Here is a 21,504-nt window from a genome sequence, read left to right as displayed (position 1 = left end):
TAAAAGAATTATGGTATATAAATGGACACTAAATTAATTTTATAAAATTTAATTAAACTTAAATTTATAACAGCTTAATATAAGTTGACTATTTAGAGAATTCCAAAATAAAAGTCGGAAGAGAAAAATAAGTGTGTATGAAAAGAAATTATAACTTTAGAAGAAATTGTGTCAAGTTTTGGTCCATAATCTCATGGGCCCAGACAGCCCATTAACCACGGGAAAAGAAAAGCATAAAAGCAAAAAAAAAAACCCTCCTTTTGTCTGTTGTTGTAAAACTTGGGTTATTTTCATGTCTTCAGAATCCAGATAACACAGCGTTTTACTCAATTCCCCACTCTGTCTAGGGTTTCCTACCATTTTCCTCAATTCGAAAGCTTCATTTTTTTTGCCATCCAAATTCTCATCTACCAAATCGCCCTCGAATTTTTCAGTCCCGATTTCCTTCTCTTCGAGCCGGCAGTCCCCATTTCCTCCTCTGGAAGCCGTCAGTCCCAATTTCCTTCGCTGAAAGCGGTGCGTTAAAAGTGGACCTAGGAAAATAAAGCTCAATTTGTATTTTTGTTGCTGCTGTTATTGCTATTGGTTTTAGGATTGGTCGCATGTGAAGGAGGAAGATGTATTCTTCACGAGGGAGTGGCGGTTACGGCCAATCTTACACTAGTCAATCCGCATATGGCCAGAACGTGAGTGGGTTCATTCTTTCGGTTTTGTCCAAGTTCAACGCCTTTCTGATTGATTTTCAGTTATTTTTTTTTTCGTCAAGATTTGCGTTCCTTAAAGATAAACGCTTTTCTTTCCCTTATATTTTTAATTTTCGACCATGGGATTTATACGCAATTTCTGGTGGTATTGGAATTTGTCATCTTTCAATATTTGAAACCCCTATCTTAAATATAAATAGTTTGATTTTTTTACCATTGGAATTTAATAGATCGGTAGAGTATGGGGTTGATTTGAATTTTGTGTTTGCAGCTGGGAGCTAATTACTCTGGGAGTTCCGTTGGAGGACATGATGTGGGCCAGCATTCCGTGGCTAATAGGCATTCAACAATATTAGGTGGTTCTCAGGAAGTTGATGTTAGTGGGTATAGGGCTCATACTTCCACTACTGCACAGTATGGGGGACAGTATAGTTCTGTTTATGGCTCGGCTGCTTTGAGCAGTGCACAGCAGGTCAGTGTGTTATGTACTATTTGGTTGAAGGGTGTTATTGGAGAACAGTAAGTTTGCTAATAGTTTGATGTGAAAGTTATTGTGAAAGCTATTGTGATTCAGTTCTCTCTGTATTGAAATATGCTGGAAACTGATTTGTTTTGAACTTCTGTACAGGTCCCTTCATTGAGTGCTAAGGGTTCTGCATCATCAGCTTTAGATGGTCGTGGAGGTTATGCTTTGGGTGTCTCTGATTCACCTAAGTTTGCTTCCGGAGATTATGTCTCCTCTTCAAGCCATGCATATGGTCACAAAACTGAACAATTGTATGGTGAAAAAAGTTTGGAGTATTCTGGAATAGATAGGAGGCAATATGGTGAACGACAGAGTGGTTACATTGGTAGGGACCTGACAAGTGATCCAGCTGGAAGATATGCTGCTGATCCTGTTGGGTTTAGTCATCAACGTCAGGTGGTTACTTGCTCAGAAAATATTGTGTTAGATTTCTTGGTTTGAGTATCTATTTGCAAATTAAAATGAAGAAAATTACCTCTCTTGCGTTATTTGGTTTTTATTTTTTATTATAATGTAATCATGTTGCCTTTCTTATGCTCAGCAGTCAGAAATCTATGACCGCATTGATCAGGCAGCTTTGCTTCGACAAGAGCAGTTGCTGAAAGCTCAGTCTCTGCAAGCTGCATCACTTGATGGGGGTACTAGGTATTTTATATTGTTTCTGAATGAATGTGAAATAGTTGTTCGTGCATTGCTTTATTTTTTCAATCCTAACGAACTTCTTTAACTAATAGAGTACATCTATCCACTGTGTTTGTAAAATGTAAGACACTGAGTTGCCTTTTGAATTTCTGACGAAACTTGATAGAAGTTGATCACCAGTGCCTAACTATATTGAATGGTAATAATATTTCTCCCTACACTAAGTAGCAACACGTTTCTGGCAGACAAGCTGATTATCTTGCAGCTAGGGCTGCTGCTAGTCGTCACCCCACTCAAGATCTTGTGTCCTATGGAGGAAGAATGGATTCTGATCCCCGTGGTTCGTCCATGCTAAGTGCTACTTCTTATGGTGGACAACATGCACCATCAATATTAGGAGCAGCTCCAAGGAGAAATGTGGATGATCTCTTGTATTCTCAAAATGCTTTAAACCCTGGTTATGGAGTGAGCCTACCTCCAGGTAGGGACTATGCCAGTGGTAAAGGTCTTCATGGGAATGCCATGGAGATAGACTACCCAGGAAATGTGCCGCCACATGGTGGGCATACTGATCGCAAGGATGACCGAGCTAGCTATCTACGAGAATTTGAGTTAAGGGAAGAAGAGCGACGCCGGGAGCGCTTGCGTGAGAGAGAGAGGGACAGAGAAAAGGAGAAAGAACGTGAACGATTGCGAGAACGGGAACGAGAAAGGGAACGCGAAAGGGATCGCATTATGGAGCGGCGTGAGAAGGAGAGGGAGCGTGAGCGCAAACGTGCAGTTGAAACTAAGCATGAACGAACTCCAGCGAGATCCTCCAAGGATCCCCGTGTTACTTCAAAAGATCTCCGTGGGTCATCTTTGACAAAGGAAGGGAGATCTTCTCGACGAGACTCCCCACATCATGGTGCTTTACATAGGTGGATCTAAATAATGATTTTTCTATTTCTGTGTCCTGCTCTGGTTCTGAATATCTAGCTGCTTGTATATCTTGCAGCCATTTGTAACTAACTAAATGTTCTGTTATGCTGAAGGCACCATTCACCTGTTAAAGAAAAACGGAGAGAATATGTCTGCAAGGTAAAAAGGAAATAAGAACTTAGTATTAGTTGCTCCATCATTATAAGAATGTTCCTCATCAAGGAGCTAGTTGTGCTGCTGTTTTTCCTCTGGAGATCTGGGATAGGGTTTGATTGATTAGACTTGGTATTTCCTATAATGTTTTAGACTTTATCCTTGTGTTGGTTTTGTTTTATCTTGAACCACTTCTGTTCTCAACCTGTTCGCATTATTGAATTCAGTGATGGTGGGTACATTTCTGTTGCCTTCGTTCCCGTTATCTGTACAGTCAATCCTCTTTGGGTTTGAATCCTCAGGGTACTTGTTTTCTTTTGGGCCATAATTTATTCTATCCTGTTACTTTTTGTCCCATCTTTATGGTTTCTTCTCAGTTATTCCACCTGGTAGTTCGTGACTTCCTTTTGTTCCTTCTATTGCTACCCACCTAGTTATCCCTGTGCTATATTTCGGGAAGCTTTTGTAATAGCGGACCTGGAGATCAATAAGATAGAGGGGGAACAATAGTTTTTTAGAATATCTTATCGGTGCTGCATTTCAATTGTGCTCCACTTCTGCAATGAAAATGAAATGATTTATTGCAATTGATACCTGGTTCATGGTTTCATATTGTTTATTGCTGCATGATTTGGAATCAGATTGAGTTTTCATTTTCTGAACTGCATTAACAGGTATACCCAGCCCGCTTGGTAGATGTTGAGAGGGATTACCTCTCGATAGATAAGCGATATCCCCGACTGTTTGTCTCTCCTGAATTCTCCAAGGTATATTGGTAATCTTGCCATATTTGTTAATGATTGTATTTTGGGGGCAATAATTGTTTTACCTTTTGTTCCTCAAGCACACTCTGAGAAGCATGAGTAAAAAGCTTTTTCAGTAGAGTTAGCTACCTGAACTTGCTATATATTTTTCTTCTTTGATGACATGGCTTTGATATTGATTTGAAGTTATTTGTATTTTTTTTTCAGGCTATTGTGAATTGGCCAAAGGAAAACCTTAAATTGTCTATTCACACTCCTGTGAGGTGCCCCTATCTTCATCTTTGTCACACAGTTGCATTATTACAAAATATTATATTGTGCTTCTAAGGTGTATTATATCTGTAGAATTTTCATTTTGTTTATGTCTACCTTTTCTCTGTGGCCTGTGTATCTTGACTACTTACTGTCAAAACTAGCTGGGTGTTACCATTTTTATTTTTGAGAGGAAAACCTATTTGAGTAGGACTATTGTGGTTACCTTTGCATTATATTTCGTTTTAGGAAATATTGAATGTATTCTTGACAATTTCAAATTAATAAAATCTTTTAAAACTTTTTTTTTTGATTCATGTTTATGGTCATTTCTGCATTTCTGGCATATGGGTGTATTTGGTAACTTATTGCATTGAGAAATTAAAAGGAAAACCAACTATGATTTTTGAGCAGTTTTGAGCATGACTATATTGAAGTAGACAGTGCAACTGAGCCTAGGGACTCCACAAGCAAGCTTTTGCTGGGACAATCTCCAAATTCAGAACAAGGAAATACAGTTTGGAATGCCAAAGTACGTTGTTCACCATTGAAGTTTGCAGATTATATTTTTCTCCCTATTTATATCTTGTGTTGCATTAAATTGGGTTGAATGGTAGTCATTATGCTTGTGTTATTATATGTATAAGTACTTCACTTTAGAACACTTGTTTGATAACAGCGGTAGGTTGTGTATAGTTATGATGACCATATGATTCTATGTTTAAACACAAATATGTTGTGATACCACTTGTTGAGTGTCAAGAATCATGTCCTAATACTTTGTGATACTAAAGCTCTTAATTTTTTGTTGGATTTGGAATTCAGTATAAGGTGGTTGATTTTTATTTCATAAAATTAGAGGAAGTCAATTGTATTTGGCAAACCAAATTTGCATACAGAAAGAGATGCCAGATGATTGGATAAAATTCAATTAATTAATTTTTTTTGTTAAAATTGGTCTAATCTGATTTTATAGACTTCATTTGATTTTCTCTTTTATGGGATTAATTTATATGTGCTGTTTTTTCGAACACTCTTATACAAAACCTGCTGTTTTTCCCCTCAGCCCTATTAATTATTACTTATGACTTGATGTTTTGAAACATCTGTATCTGTGGTATCTGTAATTGGGTAATGTGGTTTTCAATATGTCTTCAAATATCAAAGCAGGTTGTCTGTTGGCCTTGTTATCCATGATAACATCAAAATCTTCACTGGCGAAAATATAAAACACTGTCACTGTTTTAAATTTTAATAAATTATTCTGAAGTAAAAGTAGTTCTGGTATATATTTTGTTAGAACAGATAGTTGCATGAGGCTCCTGTTTTTAATATTTCAGTTTGCTTGATATGTTTACAAAAAGTTTTGGCTGAAAGGGTCTATCACCAGCATAGTTGGGATTGGCTACATGCATCACATTTTTTTATTAGTTAAAGACCAAATCTTTAAAAATATTAACCCGGGATCCCCATAAACACTTTTCTCCAATGTCTTTGTCTATCGTTATTTTCAAATGATGAAGCACCATGGAAGCTACATTCCTTTCTGGTGCCTGTAGTGACCTTTGTACTGGTTTATTGGTGTCGTGTATTTGGTTCACCATATGATGAATGGGTCAGTCTTTTTATGTACAAAGTGTTTTGTCAGGAAGAATTTGGTGCTTGTACCGTATGTTAAATAATCTTTTGTGGGCACTATTTCAGATAATCTTGATGAATGGACTTAGTAGGTCAGCATTGGAAGAGCTATCCTCTGATAAAATTGTTGATGATCGCATTCCTCATATGTGCAATTTCCTTAGATTTGCGGTTCTTAAGAAGGACCATTCATTCATGGCAGTTGGCGGTCCTTGGAAACCTGTGGATGGGGTTGATCCATCTATTGACAATAACTCCTTAATCAAAACTACTCTAAGGTTCATGCCTATGATATGATTACTGGTGTTAAATGTGTGTTCTCTACTGCGAGCCTAATGAACATTTTTCATGTTTTTCAGATATGCAAAGGAAGTTCTTCAACTTGACTTGCAGAATTGTCAACGGTGGAATCCTTTTCTAGAGGTACAAGTTTTTTGTTAATACTATTCATTGGTTTTTCACTTTGCTTATTTTTTTCCTTTATCTTCTAGCTTAAACCATCTAGGTTACCTTTAATAATAGTTATTTTAAGTATTCTCTTACAGCTTATGCCTGTCTAATTGAAACTTCATCAAAGTGTCACGTTTTTTAAGTTTGTGTTTATTATATTTTTGTCTTTCAAGAGGAACAGGATTTTTACATTCTTTTGGTTTAATCTGCTTTTTTATACTTAGTTGTTGATAGTTTCTTTATTATAATATTTCCATGATAACATTATGGTTACGCGTACGCCTCTGTTATTTTTATAAAGCTTATTTTTCACTGTGAAACTTTAGTTATTGAAAGCTTTAAAATTCCCAGATACATTATGATAGAATTGGCAAAGATGGTTTCTTTAGCCACAAGGAAATCACTGTTCTTTATGTTCCCGATTTGTCGGACTGCCTCCCTTCATTGGATGAATGGCGTGACAAATGGCTTACCCACAAGAAAGCTGTGGCTGAAAGAGAATATCAACTTTCTTTGAAAAAAGAGGTCTGTATTTATTGGTTGAGATTACAATTTCACGATTTATTAATTGGACAGAATTGTAGCGGTGAAAGTTTTCCATATTGTCTCTTATATTTTATTTTCTCGATTATTTTTCAGAAACTAAGAGATAACAAGGATGTACCTAAAGGTGAGTGGCTAGTTCCTTCACTTTTCTTTGCATGACATCATATCTTTTTCATGTTACCCCGATTTTATATATATTAATTGGGTATGGTTGGTTTTCCTTTTTTAATTATACTAATTAGATAAATTAGATAAATCAGATAAAAGGAAGGATTCTGCTCCATCAGGACAGTCAGATGTAAAGAAGAAAGAGAAAGATGGTAATACTGTTAAGGAGGAAATTGAAAAAGCTGATAACAATAAAATCGCCAAAAAAGAAGGTTCTGACATTGGTGACGAAGGCAAGAGTGCTGAGAAAAAGACAGGGGAAACTGCTGCTGGTCAAATCACAAGTGGTGTGAAGTCTGTGAAAAAGAAGATTATAAAGAGGATTGTGAAACAGAAAGTTGCTACCAAGGCAAATTCAACTACCTCCAAACAAATAAACAAATCAGGTGAAAAGGATGTTGCTGACCAAGTGACAACATCCAATGTTACTGATCAGGATGACAAATCCTCAGTGGATCCCACTGGGGTAAAAAACTTAGTTGCTGAGGATGTGTCTGTCCAGAAAATTGACGGTGTGGAGGGAAAAGATAAGCAAACGAGTATTGAATCTAAAGCTCAAAATAATTCGGACCCATCTGTAAATGTAGTTTCTAGTGATCCTGCTGTGAAAACAACAAAGAAGAAGAAAATTATTAAGCGGGTACCTAAAAAGAAGGTGGTGGGTGAGGCTTCTAAATCTCTAGTTTCTGAGCCTAGAAAGGAAGAGGGGAATCAAGAAGAAGATGGTACCCAGAGCTCTGGCAAGCAGACTGCAGATGCAACTACAGTGGGGACTGAGGTGAAGAAAACAGTGAAGGTAGTTCCTAAGAAAAAGATAAAAACACCTGCCTCTAAGAAGCAAGATCAAACTGCTGATTCCAATAAAACAGAAACAGTATCAGACAAAAAGGAAGAGGGGAATGTGGTCCCTGTTCAAGCACAGAATGACACGCAGAGCACTGGCAAGCAGACTGCCAATGCTTATACCACACTGGTGACAGAGGTGAAGAAAACTGGGAAGGTTGTCCCTAAAATTCAATCAAAGTCCCCTTCATCCGAAAAGCGAGACAATGCAGTGGATTCCAGTAAAACAGAAACGAAGTCTGATCATGATGACAATAAGGAAGAAAGAGGAACTGGTGAAAAAGGTGGCACAAAGACAGACAAGCAGAAAGCTTCTGATAAAGATGTTAACAATGTAAAGGGGAAAGTGAAAGAAGGTGACAAGTCAAATGAGCGGAATGGAAAAGATGAATCTAAAAGCAAACCTAGTAAGGAAATGAAGGAAAAGAGGAAGTCTGATGAGCCTCCTAGACACGCTGGATTTATTCTTCAAACAAAAACGACTAAAGATTCTAAAGTATGGTATCTTCAATGAGTATAAAAAGTGTGCCCTTGGTATGTTACTGTATTATGTACATAGTCTAATTTTGTGAATTTTGGTACAGATGCGTTCTCTGTCATTGTCACTAGATTCATTGCTGGATTATACAGACAAAGATGTCGAAGAATCAACTCTTGAGGTATGCTTAAAATGGTTTTTTGTTATCCATTATAATAGTATTTTCCATCAGTGAATTATGTCTTAATCGAACTGTTTCTGATTTCAAGTTTATATTGCTTGTTTCTGGATTATTGGTTTTGCAGCTTTCATTGTTTGCTGAATCATTTTATGAAATGCTCCAGTTTCAAATGGGCAGTAGAATTTTAACATTTCTTCAGGTTATTTACTCCCCCCCTTATATTACTTTTTTTTACTGACTTGGTTCTTTTAAGGCAGCCTTGTCTACAATTTTGTTTACCATTTTTCTCCAGAAACTGCGTATGAATTTTGTTATCAAAAGAAATCAGAGGAAGAGGCAGCGGGAAGACGAGCATGAGAAGGATAACGTGAAGAAATCCTCCCCAGTTAAGCGTCAAAAGGGAGATGGTCCTTCTGTGAAGAGTGAGCCCCCGGAAATGGACACTAACCCAACCCATGTAGATGATGAGAAAGCTGTTTCTGAGAATGATAACTCTAATAATAATAAGGAGGATGTTGTGAAGATGGAAGATGAATCAGACGAGGAAGAAGATCCAGAGGAGGATCCGGAAGAATATGAGGAAATGGAAGATGGTAGTCCCAAGCATGATGCATCCGATGACAAAAATGATGAGCAAGAAGCGAATGCAGATATTAAACCTGAAAATATCACTAATGATAAAGCAACTGATGAAACTTCTAAAGGGGAGATCAAGGTTAAAGATGAAGTGCAAGAATCCAAGGCCGATACTCAGTTGAAAGAAGAAAAGGATGACACTAAAAAAGAAACTCCTGCTGTTAAGGAGGTTGTTGTGGACAGAGAATTGTTGCAGGTATTTTCTTGTATACTGACACTGATATATTTATTCTATTTGATCGTTTATGAATAATCTTTCTACACTTGGATTTTAGTTAAGTAATTATTCGATATCATTTATGACAGGCTTTCCGGTTTTTTGATCGTAACCGTGTTGGGTACATCAGGGTAAGCACTGCGTTCTTTATTTTAGGTTGGTTTTCAGCCTCACTCAATAATGATGAGAAATGTTGTTTCTTTACAGGTTGAAGATATGAGAATAATCATACATAATATGGGGATGTTCTTTTCGCACAGGGATGTCAAGGTGAGAAAATTTCTGAAGGTTCTTAGTTTGTTCAGCATATTTGTCTTCTGCCTCGTGGTTTTTCAATAACCCTGCCATTTTATTTATTCTATAAAAACAGGAACTTGTACAAAGTGCATTGTTGGAGAGCAACACTGGGAGGGACGACCGAATTCTTTATAATAAGCTGGTGCGGATGAGTGATATTTGATATAGCCCTTTGTGTCTATTATTGTCAATGAGAAACACTGGAATTGGCTGTTTTTGGATAAACTAAAGATTATTTTGTAATTACAGTTGGACTAGTTTTGTATTTGTTTTGTGACTGTTGAATTAGCTGGTAATGTAGCTTTTTTCTTTATTTTTTCATGGCATGCTACGTTCGTATTGATGGCTTGGATTTTTTAAAAAACTAAATCACCACCAGACCGAACCTTTACTCAAGATGTTATGGTATTTGAAGCCGAAATAGTAGTGAATACTGATGTATGAATAAAGGGGATAAAATGTAGTGGATGGGTTTGGTAGTTCACACCTATCAAATCCATAACATATGAAATTGCATGACATCTCGTTACATGTTCTTTATAGGAAGGTCTTTGAATGGAAAAAAGCAAAGAAATGGGGAAGGATGTTGCTCATGAACAAAGTGTCTACTATCGTTAAATGAACGAAAAAGGGTCTCCTCTTAAAGTCTTATTATTTTGATATAACTTTAGTTTAAAATGTATTAAATTAAAATCATATTATTTTCACATAACTTCAATTTAAAAATTCCATAAAAGTTGTATGATCATTACATAATTTCTTTAAAATTAAATCTTGTCATCGACAAGAGTTATTGTAACTTTTTTAAAATGTCAATTTTGATAATTGTTTGTATGAAAAGACAAGTATTTAAATAGTTAGAAGTAAGGCCAGCATCGGAGAAAAGTAGTATATTAAACCTTTGGCCGCGTCACATAATGAAAATGGGAAGGCCTTCATCTTTACTAGCTCTTGAGGCACATCAGCTGACTTCATAGTAGAACAAACTACGTGAAACTCTATTAGGTGTAAGCCATGAAATTTAGGTATTAAACCATACTTCAACTCAGCTTATTGGACCTTCTGGTTGTTGTGTTCTAGCCATATCTTGTATACTTATTCATAATGGGAGCTTGCAATGTCATTATTGGAATGAGATATTGTTGCTAGACTTTCCTTGTTTTTTCTTTTTTTTTATCTCCTCTTGTATGTTCTTGCAATTTTAGGATCTCAGGGATACAAATTCTTTTCTTTTACCTTACACTTGGTCATAAAACATGGAACGCACACAAGTTCAACAATCTACAACAATTATAGATTAACAATGATATCAGAAATCAATAGCACAAAGCAATTTTCGTGAACTAACAACTAAAAACAAGTATAGGAAAAATAAGAAAACTATATACAAAATTTGTATAAAAAAAATTGCAAGGGAAAAACTATTAAATTGCGATGATGGATTATTGTAACCTTTTTTGAAAAACTATTAAATTGATTTATATTATATACTAGTTTTTTTTTGCCTAAGTTGTAGCTTTGGTATCTATTTTTGTTGTTATGGTTGTATCTTAGGATGACTCCAATAACAATTATCTAGATTGTGAATTATCTATTTTGAATATTATTCTGAAATGTTTTATATTTTAATTTTATACTATTAAAATGAAATGTTACAAAATATTATTAATAATAGTATAATAATAATATTTAATAATAATATATAATATATAAAATATATAATAATAATATATAAAAATATTAATTATAATAATATAATATATAACAATACAAATAATAATACCTATGATTAATAATAATAGTAATATAATATATAGTGATAATAATATATGATAGTAGTGATAATATATAATAATAGTAATAGTAAATATATAATAATAATAATAATAATAATAATAATAATAATAATAATAATTTTAGTAGCATTTTATAAATTGAGAAATGTATCTGGGATATTTATTAGTGACACTTTCGTATATTAAGAAAGATGGTAGGAATATTTTGATAAATAAAATAGTTTTTGAAATATAAAATGACAAAAAAAAACATAGATGACAAAATTATAAGTGGGTAATATCATTGATAGTTTGTTTTCACATATATGTTAGATAGATTTCAAAATTATAAGTGGATTGGATAAGTAATATCATTTCGTATTTTGTTTTCATACATGTTATACATGTTAGATACCAAACGTATTTTTTTTTATAAAAAAAATAACATGTTATATTTCTCATTAAAAGAAATACAATATAAATTCTTTAATAGTTTTGCTGTAAAAAGTTTATTTGAAAAAAAATGTCTACTTAACATATAGACATAAGTATTTTTGCAAATAATGTTTATTTTTTTGGATTTATATAAGAAAATTTGTATATAGTATTTGTAGAAAACCTTTTACCAAAACAAGTTACATGGTATTTCTTACAATAAATAAAAAAGAGCACGTGCTGAAAAGGAAATGGGTATAGGGAGTTAAGGGACCTACCACTTTGATCCTGACCCCATCTTCTTAAAAATGACAGATAAATATTTAAGCTAAAGGTTTTCAAAAGGGTACGGTATTTATACGTATTATGGTAACATTCACCTACAGCTGTACCCTTCCAATACTTCCTTCTTTGTATATGTTAACTCTTGGCTTGCACTCACTGCCTACCACCAACACCAAGGACTGATTCGGGTTATCTTACAACGGTTTGGCATTAAAAATGGGAAGGGTGCCATGCTGTGAGAAGGTAGGGTTGAAGAAAGGACCATGGACTCCAGAAGAAGACAAGAAGCTCCTCGACTACGTTCGGAAGCATGGCCATGGAAACTGGCGTTCAGTGCCTGCCAAAGCCGGTAACAATACAACTTCTCTGTACCCTTTTTTCTCAATCATCGACTGTGCATGTTCTTGATATTCAGAAATGTATGATTTATATCTAGGTCTTGAAAGATGTGGAAAGAGTTGCAGATTGAGGTGGATTAACTATCTCAAACCTGGTATCAAACGAGGAAACTTCAGCGAGGAGGAAGACCGTACCATTCTTCAACTTCATGCTCTTCTTGGAAACAGGTCACCTTATACTTTCGTATTAGTAAATCAAAAGGTTAATCATATATTTCTCCGAAGCTAATCATGTTTCTCTATTGCACACACAGATGGTCAATCATAGCAGCTCACCTTCCCCAAAGAACCGACAATGAGATCAAGAACTATTGGAATACCAACATCAAAAAAAGACTCATCAGAATGGGCTTAGATCCCATTACCCACAAAACAATAAAACAGAACACGTTTGAACCCTTTGGTGGTGGCCATGACAACCCCAAGGATAGCATCGATATCTGTCACGTGGCTCAATGGGAGAGTGCTCGACTTGAAGCTGAAGCCAGAGGATCTATGTTGCAACTTGGATCCTCGCATCTGTCTGGGCTCATTTTGAGAAAAATTCCAACTGAACTTTATCTTTCATCACATTCAGTGTCAACCGAACACAATACAGTATATAACATGTATGCCCTCGTGCTTGCCACAAATCATGATTTTCGGTCATCTGTTTCCACTTTGAGCATTCCAACGCTTCCTGCAGTTTCTAATACTCCACAAATCACGACTAAAGAAAGTTCACTTTCATATAAGAGTGATAATAGTATCATGGGAGGTAGTGGCCAAAGTCAAAAGGTAACGGAAGGCTGGGTATCAAACCTACAAGATGATGACATTATGGTGGCTGTGGAAGCATTCAGAACTGCGAGGTCTGAGACTATCGAAGAGCTGTTTAATGAATCCACTTCCATTTAGAAGGTCTAATACGACGATTTGTTTTAAAATATCAGTCATTCGTAGCTTCTTCTGTTTGGAATAGTTTCATGTCAGGTTGGATGTCAGTATGTGTCTCGCCCACGTTATGCTTTCTGGTATCATGAAATAGATAATTATATTTTTGTTTTCCTGTTCTGATGCTCTATTTTTGAGCATTCCTTGTGTTTAAGATTTAGTTTCAATGAAATATTTTTTATAAATATAACTTACTCTGTGAGTGCCAAGGTCGTGTATAGTATTTAGCAACTTTCATGGAAAACCATAAGATAAACAAAGATGTATGTATCCATTTTTTTGGGAAAGTGTCAGTACGGATCTTAAAAGAATTAGCACACAGTCTTCTCAATTAGTCAATGCTACATTAGGTGTCATTGGCCATACATTCAATACTTCAGTGTGTTAGTCGCGGAAGACGTCATTTTGCATTAATATTGTAGTAATTTTTGTATTTTACTTTTTTTTTTATTTGATAGACACAACAAAAATGTAATCTCTAATTATAAGTTCATCTCTCTACTATGTTTCATACTTTAGATATGATTTATAATCTTGCAATAGACTAAATATATTTTCGTTAACACAGTTTGTATTTGATGTATAGTATTTTTAAAATTATTATTTACAGTTATATACATTAATATATTTTATGGTCATTATATATATATATATATATATATATATATATATATATTATAATATACTATATATGTATATTAATATGATGATTTTTTTACATTATTATTTCAGTTATTTAGATATTGGTTTCTAATTTAATATTAAAAAAAAAGTAGATTAAAGAAACAACCATAAAAAATAACTAGTACAAAATTGGTTTTTTTATAGTGACATTTTATATCGGTTCAAATCTACCAAATATTGAAACTGACATGTTGACAAAACTGTAATAAATTATAAAGATGTTTTATATAGGTTACACTCAAAATTGGTATAAAAAGTGATGTAATGACAAAATTATAATAAATTACAAACTTTTCTATATCGGTTAGACATAGAACTGATATAGAAACTAAAATGGTGATAAAAATATAATATTGGAGGACACTTTATATACCGGTTAATTACTATAACTAGTATAATCAATATAAAATGTTTAATATTCGTTTTCCTTTCCCACTTCACTTTCGTGTGCTTGTCTCTTTTGCATTTCACTAGAGCGGTGGCACAAAAATAATGTTCGTCTTCCTTTCGCAGTTCACTTTCGTGCGCTCGTCTCTTTGCTTCTCTACATTGTCTTTCATCTTTGCTGTACTTTCATTCAGCATTAAACTTTGCATGTTCCTCTTTACTCGTAGTGCCCATTTTTGCTTTAGTTTGTTGTCAGTTGTTCCTGTTTTTACTAGTTGTCGTCGTTGGAGAGGCTTGGTCATGTTATGGTGGCGTTGCAGGTGTTGTGGTGCATTCCCTCATTCTTTTCGCGCTCAAGCTCTCTTGTTGGTATTACCGGTGTTGCAATTCCTTGCTAGTGTTTAGGGTTGTAGCGGGTGTTGCATTGTCAGAGTGGCTACAACAGAATTGTTAGCATGGGATAACAAACAAAGAGAGTTTTTAATACGAAAGTTTGCCTTTTAATTTCTACTTAATTAAACTTACCAAGCAAATAAAAATAACAAATAAAGAGAGTAAGGTTGAGAGAAATTTGCACAAATGATTTTATCCTGGTTCGGATCTTACCAATCCCTCATCCAGTCGCTTATCTCAAATCAAGATAAACAGTTCACTACTCACAAAATAATTACAAATTACAATCACAAAGAAACAATCTGTAAAAGTTTAGAAACCACCTCTCTTGTTACCCCAAGAGATGAAAGTCACTTCTCCTATAACCCACAAGGGATGAGCACCTCCTCTGAATCTTCACAAAGGATGAACACCTCATCCGAATGCTTCACGAAGGATGATAGGCTTTTAACTCAGCAACAACAACAACACTCAATCACACTCCCTGTGAAAGTTCTCGCTCTATGCCAACACATCAAGTTCTCAAAGCCACAACACAAGGGTTTAACAAACCCTAGAACACTTATCACCGCACACTGCAAATAAGAGTTTTCAAAATACACTTATTTCATATTTTGTATTTTGTATTTTAGAATGAGAGTCACAATCTAATTTATAGAGATCTCAGTCAAGGATACCTTGTTGATTGATTTCGGCAAGTGCACCGAATCGTTTCAAGTAATAAACCATGGTAAGACCAGATATCGTTTTCCCAAGAGACTCATAATACTAGAGAATTGTGCGATTAACAACTCATCTAGACTCAATAGAACAACATTCATTTACAAGCATGTGCAAGAAAGATAAATTTACACATAATTACATGGTTGGACTTTGGTGTTGAAGGCACTTAGAAATGGAATATACTAGAAATTATATGAAATGACATTGTTAAGGTTAGGTTTCACCAATTTACTCTTGTGCATACACAATTTCATCTCCTCTCCATCAATTGACTAAAGTCAATCCACAAAATTACTCTAGCCCTAATCCCTTAGGTGAAAGAGCTTAACTTTTACCTATTAATTATCAATCCCTTGACTAATTAACAAGCAAAACCCGCATTAAGAACTAAGACCTAAGACAACATGTGAATCATCTTCCATCCCTAGAATCAATGAACCACAAGGACTCTTGTTTCAGTTCTGGGTTCCATCTTACGTCCCCATAACTCATGAAACCCCAAAATCAAGTCATGAACGTCCCCATTACATGCAAGCTTTAAGATTGGAAAAATGAATACTAGCAATTGATAGAAAAGGCATATATATATTCAAATCATTCAACAATTACACAAGATTCAAAGGCTACAACTAACTCTAACAAGATGGGTTGGGCTCTGCATTTCCACGGAGAGCCTTTAAGCTTACAAAATGGCCATGGAAGAAGAAGAAGAACCCAAAGAGGAAGAAGGGAGTGTTCCCACAAACCCTAACAGCCCTCCAAGCTCTCCTCTAAGGCCTCAAACCACCAAAGACCCAAACCCCTTCGTGTTTTAGGTTTAAATAGAACAGATCTACCACATCAGCGAATGTTGCGCTCAGCCCCCCTCCTGGGACGCCCGAGCGCGAGAGTTGCGTGAAGACTGGCGCTCGGCCCCCTTCTTGGGGCGCCTGGGGAGAGATTCTGACAGCAAAATGGCGCTCAGCGCCCTCTGCTAAGGGGCGCTCAGCACGAGCACACTAAAGATCAACTTCTGGCAATTTTTTGCTGGTGGCGCTCAGCCTCCCTGAACCAGGGGGGCTCAGCCTGATTTTTCTGCACTGCATCTTTTTCTCTTTTTTCTGCAGATCTGCTTACTTCTTGTGGTTGGTTCAGCTCTATACATTGTTGGAGATTCTTCCAAGCACATTATTAGCTACAAAATAAGGGATTAGAGATGAAATTACATCAAAGTAGCCAAAAACACAATTATTCATAAAACTAAGATAAAAGAGAGGATTAAGCAAGTTATAAGCTAAGAGGAAGCTGATTTTGTCTCTAAAATGAACCTCAGATAATGGTAAGAATTACCGTTATCAAACTACCCCAAACTTGGAACTTTGCTTGTCCTCAAGCAAAAGATAACTTGGCTTAGACAAAACAGCCCAACTACAATGGTCTAGGAACTCAAGAAAATAGTTTCAATTAACAAAAGCAAATCAATGAAGCTTGCTCATCTTGGAAAGACCAATCAAGAGATAATGGGGCTATTGCAAAACAAGCTTCAACTATGGTGCTCACAGGAAAAAGATTACAAGACAGATGCAAAGGTTTTATAAGGGATCAACAAACATGGCAAAATGTTTTCCTTAAATGCATGAAACCTTTCCTCACCAAAGAAAGTGTTTCACTCAAGTTCAATGGTGTATAAGGATGTGTGTCTTCACTCTACCATCACAATGTCACACAAATCAAATCTGCCCTTCATTTCGACCAATATCAAAAACATTCACAAGCAAGTTATCATCACAAGGACTTTTTGAGGCTTGTATTGTGGCCGTGCTAAGAAGAAAAATTGGTTTTTCTAGATACAAAACACCTTGAGTCAAGAGAGCATGCAAATCAAAACATGATAACAGAATTCTCTTTTTCTTCGAAACAAATGAAACCAATTCCCAACTCATTTTCCAGCTTTCATTCATTGAATTCTTTTTCTTGATCTTGTTCTTCTTTCCTCTTTTTCTTTTCTTTCCTGTTTCTTTTTGTTTTTCTCAATGCTTCCTTTTAACATGATTTTCCAAACTACCCCAAACTTAAACCATTCTCCTATACCAGAAATGAAAGCTCTACTCAACTCAAGGTAAGGAGGTCAAGGATTTTTCACATCAAGCTCAAGGTTCAAGGAATGAGAAAGTTTTTCTTTTTGGTTCAAAGGTTTTGCATTGGCTTTTGGGCTGAAAAATGTAGAAGAGGTAGAAAAATAAGATGACCTTGATCATATGTAACAAACAAGCAAATGATTCAAACAGAGAAATTCAGGTAAAATCAATAATGATACCAAAGTGATAGCATTCAACAAGAAATCTGGGGCACAACATGTCACAAGTTAACTCAGGGTTCCAAATTCTATCAAACAAAATGCCAAGAATATTGACCACAATCGAAACCAATCATCTATCCAAAACAAATATGAGCAACCACCATCTATACGCTTAAAAGCTCAACCAACATCAGCTCAACAAATTTTCAAAATCAATCACAAAGAATAAGAGCAAACACAAGAGATTTTAATTCAAACAAAGCCCAAAACATAATTACTTGAGACCAAACCCTTGCAAAAGAACTATCTAGTTAACCAAGTTCAAAATTAAAAGCAACAATTAAAACTAGAATTAGAACAACTAAAAGTAAAAAAAAAAAAAACTAGAAATTAAAACTGAAAAACCAATCAAGTTGGACACTTTGCAGCTCCAACAGCTCCCATGGAACACTAACTTCACTTTTCATCTATAACATCTTCCTCCTCCCAGTGGCTTATACTCCGCAACTGCTCCACCTCCCCCATCAGTAGAGGCCTGGCCCCCACGCTGTGCTACATGCGCATCAAAATCTTCAAGTCATAGGTTGCTCAGTTCCCGCATGCCTCAAAGGTTGACCATCGGTGATTTTGACACTTTCAAAGTCCTAAGGAAGATGTTATCCTGCATAAAGTAAGCTTATTTTACAATTAACATCCTATAGTCAACAACTAAAGACAAAGGTCGAAAAACACATTAAAATATACTAAGACAAACAAAGACACATGAACATACACCAATCACTCTAACAATAGACTAAATAGATACAACATAAACTTAAACACTCAAAGATAATCAAATTGAAACACACACCACAAAAACACATTCAATAACTCAACATTCAAGCACAAAAATACATAAACATAGAAGGAAGATTTAAAATTAAGCCTCCCAAAGGCACAACAACAGAAAAAATGTTTAAAAACACATTAAAAGAAGTGTGTGAAAGAGTGCAAAGCAATGGAAAAATCAGAATCAATCAACAACAACAAATGTGTAGAACCAGTCTTGTGGGGCTGAGTGCCCCTGGTGCAGGGGGGCTGAGCGCTACTCAGTCAATTGGGTGTAGAAGGGCCACTGGTCAGCTCGCGTTGAGCGCCCCTCAGTAGAGGGCGCTGAGCGCCATATCAGTTTTCTGCATAATGCAGATTTCTGCGAAATTGGCCGCTCACCATGTGAATTTTAGTTCCAGACCTTCATTCAATGCACTCACACACCAAACAAGCTAAAACTAACCTAATACACTTATATAAACCATAAAAACAACATTAGAACTCAAAAATCACAAAAATGCAAAACAACACAAACATGCAAAACATAAGTTACTAATGCAAATGACACAAAAATCACACAAACATAAGTAAAAAGGGTAAGAAAACTGGATTGCCTCCCAGAAGCGCTTGTTTAACGTCATTAGCTTGACAGATTACTCAATGAAGTGTGAATGTTGTTGTTGTTGGTGTGCTCCTTTCACCAACTTTTCTTGAACCACTTTCTAGCCACCAAATCAACTCTCCAAGCATATAAATCTTCATCTTAACCCTTCCAGTACCTTGACATCTTTAAACACTCAATCCTATTGATTAACTTTGGCTTGCAAGGCTTGAGTTCTTTGTCTCTCATCTAGGATGGTTGTGACTAGGCTTTCTCTTTTGCTTCTCCCTTTCTCTCTCATTCTTTCAATGAAGCACTTGGAGCATCCTCAAGGAATGGAGAATTTGGGCAACTTGTGGTGCTCAACCTTGTTGTCTCATTGTGACACCATTATTCCTTCAATCTCAAGGTTTACAAGATGCTTTGGAGGTTGCAGTCCTCCTTGTATGAACATCCCATGCATACACTTGGACACAACTAGGCTAAAGCCACAAATTAGCCCAATTAAACTGAAAATGCTATTTATAAGAAAAGAGTTAGTTTTATATACAAAATCAAGTCTACACAAGTTAGAAACCTCACAAAAGTCTAGTATTGACACGAGTCCCCGGCAACGGCGCCAAAAACTTGTTAACTCATTGACAAGTGTACCAAATCGTTTTAAGTAATAAACCAGTAAGACCGGATATCGTATCCCAAGAGACTCATATGACACTTTACAATCATATAATTATCTAACTAATTTAGATTAAAGAATGATTCCATTTAATGTGAATTCAGTGCAATGAAAATAAACATAATGCATAAGTGATAGATTGAACTTCTTGGGGTTAAAACACTTGGAAATGAAATGATTAGAAATGATATGGAATGAAGATTGTTGGAGAACGATTTCACCTACTACACTCTCATGAAAATGCACATTACTACTTCTTCATTTAATTGCTCATGTCAACCTACTAAGTTACTCAAACCCAATCCCTTGGTAGAGAGAGCTGATGAGGCCCAATTTAACTTGTTAGCCGTTGCTAGGACTCGGGTTCAATCCCCAAATCCCCGGCAGCGGCGCCAAAAACTTGTTAGCTCAAAAAATACTTGTTGGGCTCGATTTCGGCAAGTGCACCGAATCGTTCAAGTAATAAACCGGTAAGACCGGGTATCGTTTTCCCAAGAGACTCGTAATACTAGAGAATTGTGCGATTAATAACTCATATAGACTCAATAACATAACAAAAATATACAGAACAAGTGCAGAAATATAAATTCATACATAATTACAAGGTTGGACTTTGGTATTGAAGACACTTGGAAATGGAAAAGACTAGAAATGGTATGAAATGACATTGCTAAGGTTAGTTTTCACCAATGCACTCTTGTGTATGACCAATTTCGTCTCCTCTCTATCAATTTACTAAAGTCAATCCACTAAAACACTCTAGCCCTAATTCCTTAGGTGAAAGAGCCTAGGTTTTCCTTATCAAACCCCAATTCCTTGGCAATCTAACAAGCAAAACCCGCATTAAAGAGCTGGGATCTAAGACAACATGTGAATCATCTTCCATTCCTAGAATCAATGACCCACAAGGACTCCTATTTCAGTTCCGGGTTTCATCTTACGTTCCCATAATCCATAAAACCCCAAAATCAAGTCATGAACGTTCCCATTACATGCAAGCTTTAAGATCGGAAACAAGAATACTAGCAATTGATAGAAGAGGCATATATATATTCAAATCATTCAATAATTACACAAGAATTCAAAGGCTACAACTAATCCCAACAAAGATGGGTTTGGTTCTCCATTTCCATGGAGAACCCTAAGCTTACAAACATGGAAGATGGAAGAAGAAGGAGACCCAAAGGAAGAGGAGGAGATGTTCCCACAAGCTCCTCACGCCCTCCATGCTCTCCTCTCAGTGAAATCGCGCCTCCAAATGACCAAAGACCCTTAACCCTTCGCGTTTCTGGGTTAAATAAGCTGTCTGCCACATCAGTAAAAGTCGCGCCCGGGCGCCCTCTGTCAGTCGCGCCCGGGCGCGAGACTCTCTGGAAAAATTGAAAACTGGCGAAATGTCGCGCCCGGGCGCCCCATTTCTCACGCCCGGGCGTGAAACTCTCTGGAAAAATTCAAGTCTGGCGAAAAGTCGCGCCCGGGCGCCCCTCTATTTTCGCGCCCGAGCGCGAGCCTCTCGCATTTGGACGAACGTCCTACAATCTGGCCGAGCGTCCTCCTTCCTGGACGAGCGTCCTGGACGAGCGTCCTCTGCCTGGCTGGACAAGCGTCCACTTCTGCCTGGCTGGACGAGCGTTCTCTGCCTGGGACGAACGACCTCTCCTGGACGAACGTCCTCCTTCTGCATGGACGAACGTCCTCTTCTGCATGGAC

General features: G+C 36.3%; 2 protein-coding genes across 4 annotated transcripts; both read left to right on the top strand.

Annotated features, from left to right (window-relative positions):
- The first annotated feature begins 270 nt into the window (after positions 1 to 270).
- On the top strand, positions 271 to 9,737 carry LOC108335666 (protein SHORT ROOT IN SALT MEDIUM 1). Of its 3 annotated transcripts, XM_017571737.2 has the most exons (21): positions 271 to 516; positions 593 to 686; positions 976 to 1,176; positions 1,333 to 1,626; positions 1,772 to 1,875; positions 2,118 to 2,792; positions 2,907 to 2,952; positions 3,621 to 3,713; positions 3,918 to 3,973; positions 4,377 to 4,494; positions 5,667 to 5,878; positions 5,960 to 6,023; positions 6,402 to 6,575; positions 6,690 to 6,720; positions 6,839 to 8,103; positions 8,192 to 8,266; positions 8,391 to 8,465; positions 8,559 to 9,098; positions 9,209 to 9,250; positions 9,327 to 9,389; positions 9,490 to 9,737. In XM_017571737.2, exons 2-21 carry the CDS (start codon positions 618 to 620, stop codon positions 9,577 to 9,579), a joined length of 4,287 nt encoding a protein of 1,428 aa, XP_017427226.1. In that variant the 5' UTR covers positions 271 to 516; positions 593 to 617; the 3' UTR covers positions 9,580 to 9,737. The 3 variants fall into 3 exon arrangements, with proteins under 3 accessions (XP_017427226.1, XP_017427227.1, XP_017427229.1); XM_017571738.2 differs by having other exon boundaries at positions 271 to 686; positions 1,775 to 1,875; XM_017571740.2 differs by having other exon boundaries at positions 271 to 686; positions 6,857 to 8,103.
- Positions 9,738 to 12,127: 2,390 nt separating this feature from the next.
- LOC108334953 (transcription factor MYB106) lies at positions 12,128 to 13,297 on the top strand. Its single transcript, XM_017570872.2, has 3 exons — positions 12,128 to 12,260; positions 12,348 to 12,477; positions 12,564 to 13,297. The coding sequence occupies exons 1-3, from the start codon at positions 12,128 to 12,130 to the stop codon at positions 13,204 to 13,206; spliced, it is 906 nt and encodes a 301-aa protein (XP_017426361.1). The 3' UTR covers positions 13,207 to 13,297.
- The last annotated feature ends 8,207 nt before the right edge of the window (positions 13,298 to 21,504 follow it).

This window comes from Vigna angularis, chromosome 10 (assembly GCF_016808095.1).
Source record: "Vigna angularis cultivar LongXiaoDou No.4 chromosome 10, ASM1680809v1, whole genome shotgun sequence".
In the NCBI taxonomy this organism is placed as follows: domain Eukaryota; kingdom Viridiplantae; phylum Streptophyta; class Magnoliopsida; order Fabales; family Fabaceae; genus Vigna; species Vigna angularis.
The sequence above is the reverse complement of the archived record's forward strand: the minus strand, read 5'-3'. Positions and strand labels throughout refer to the sequence as shown.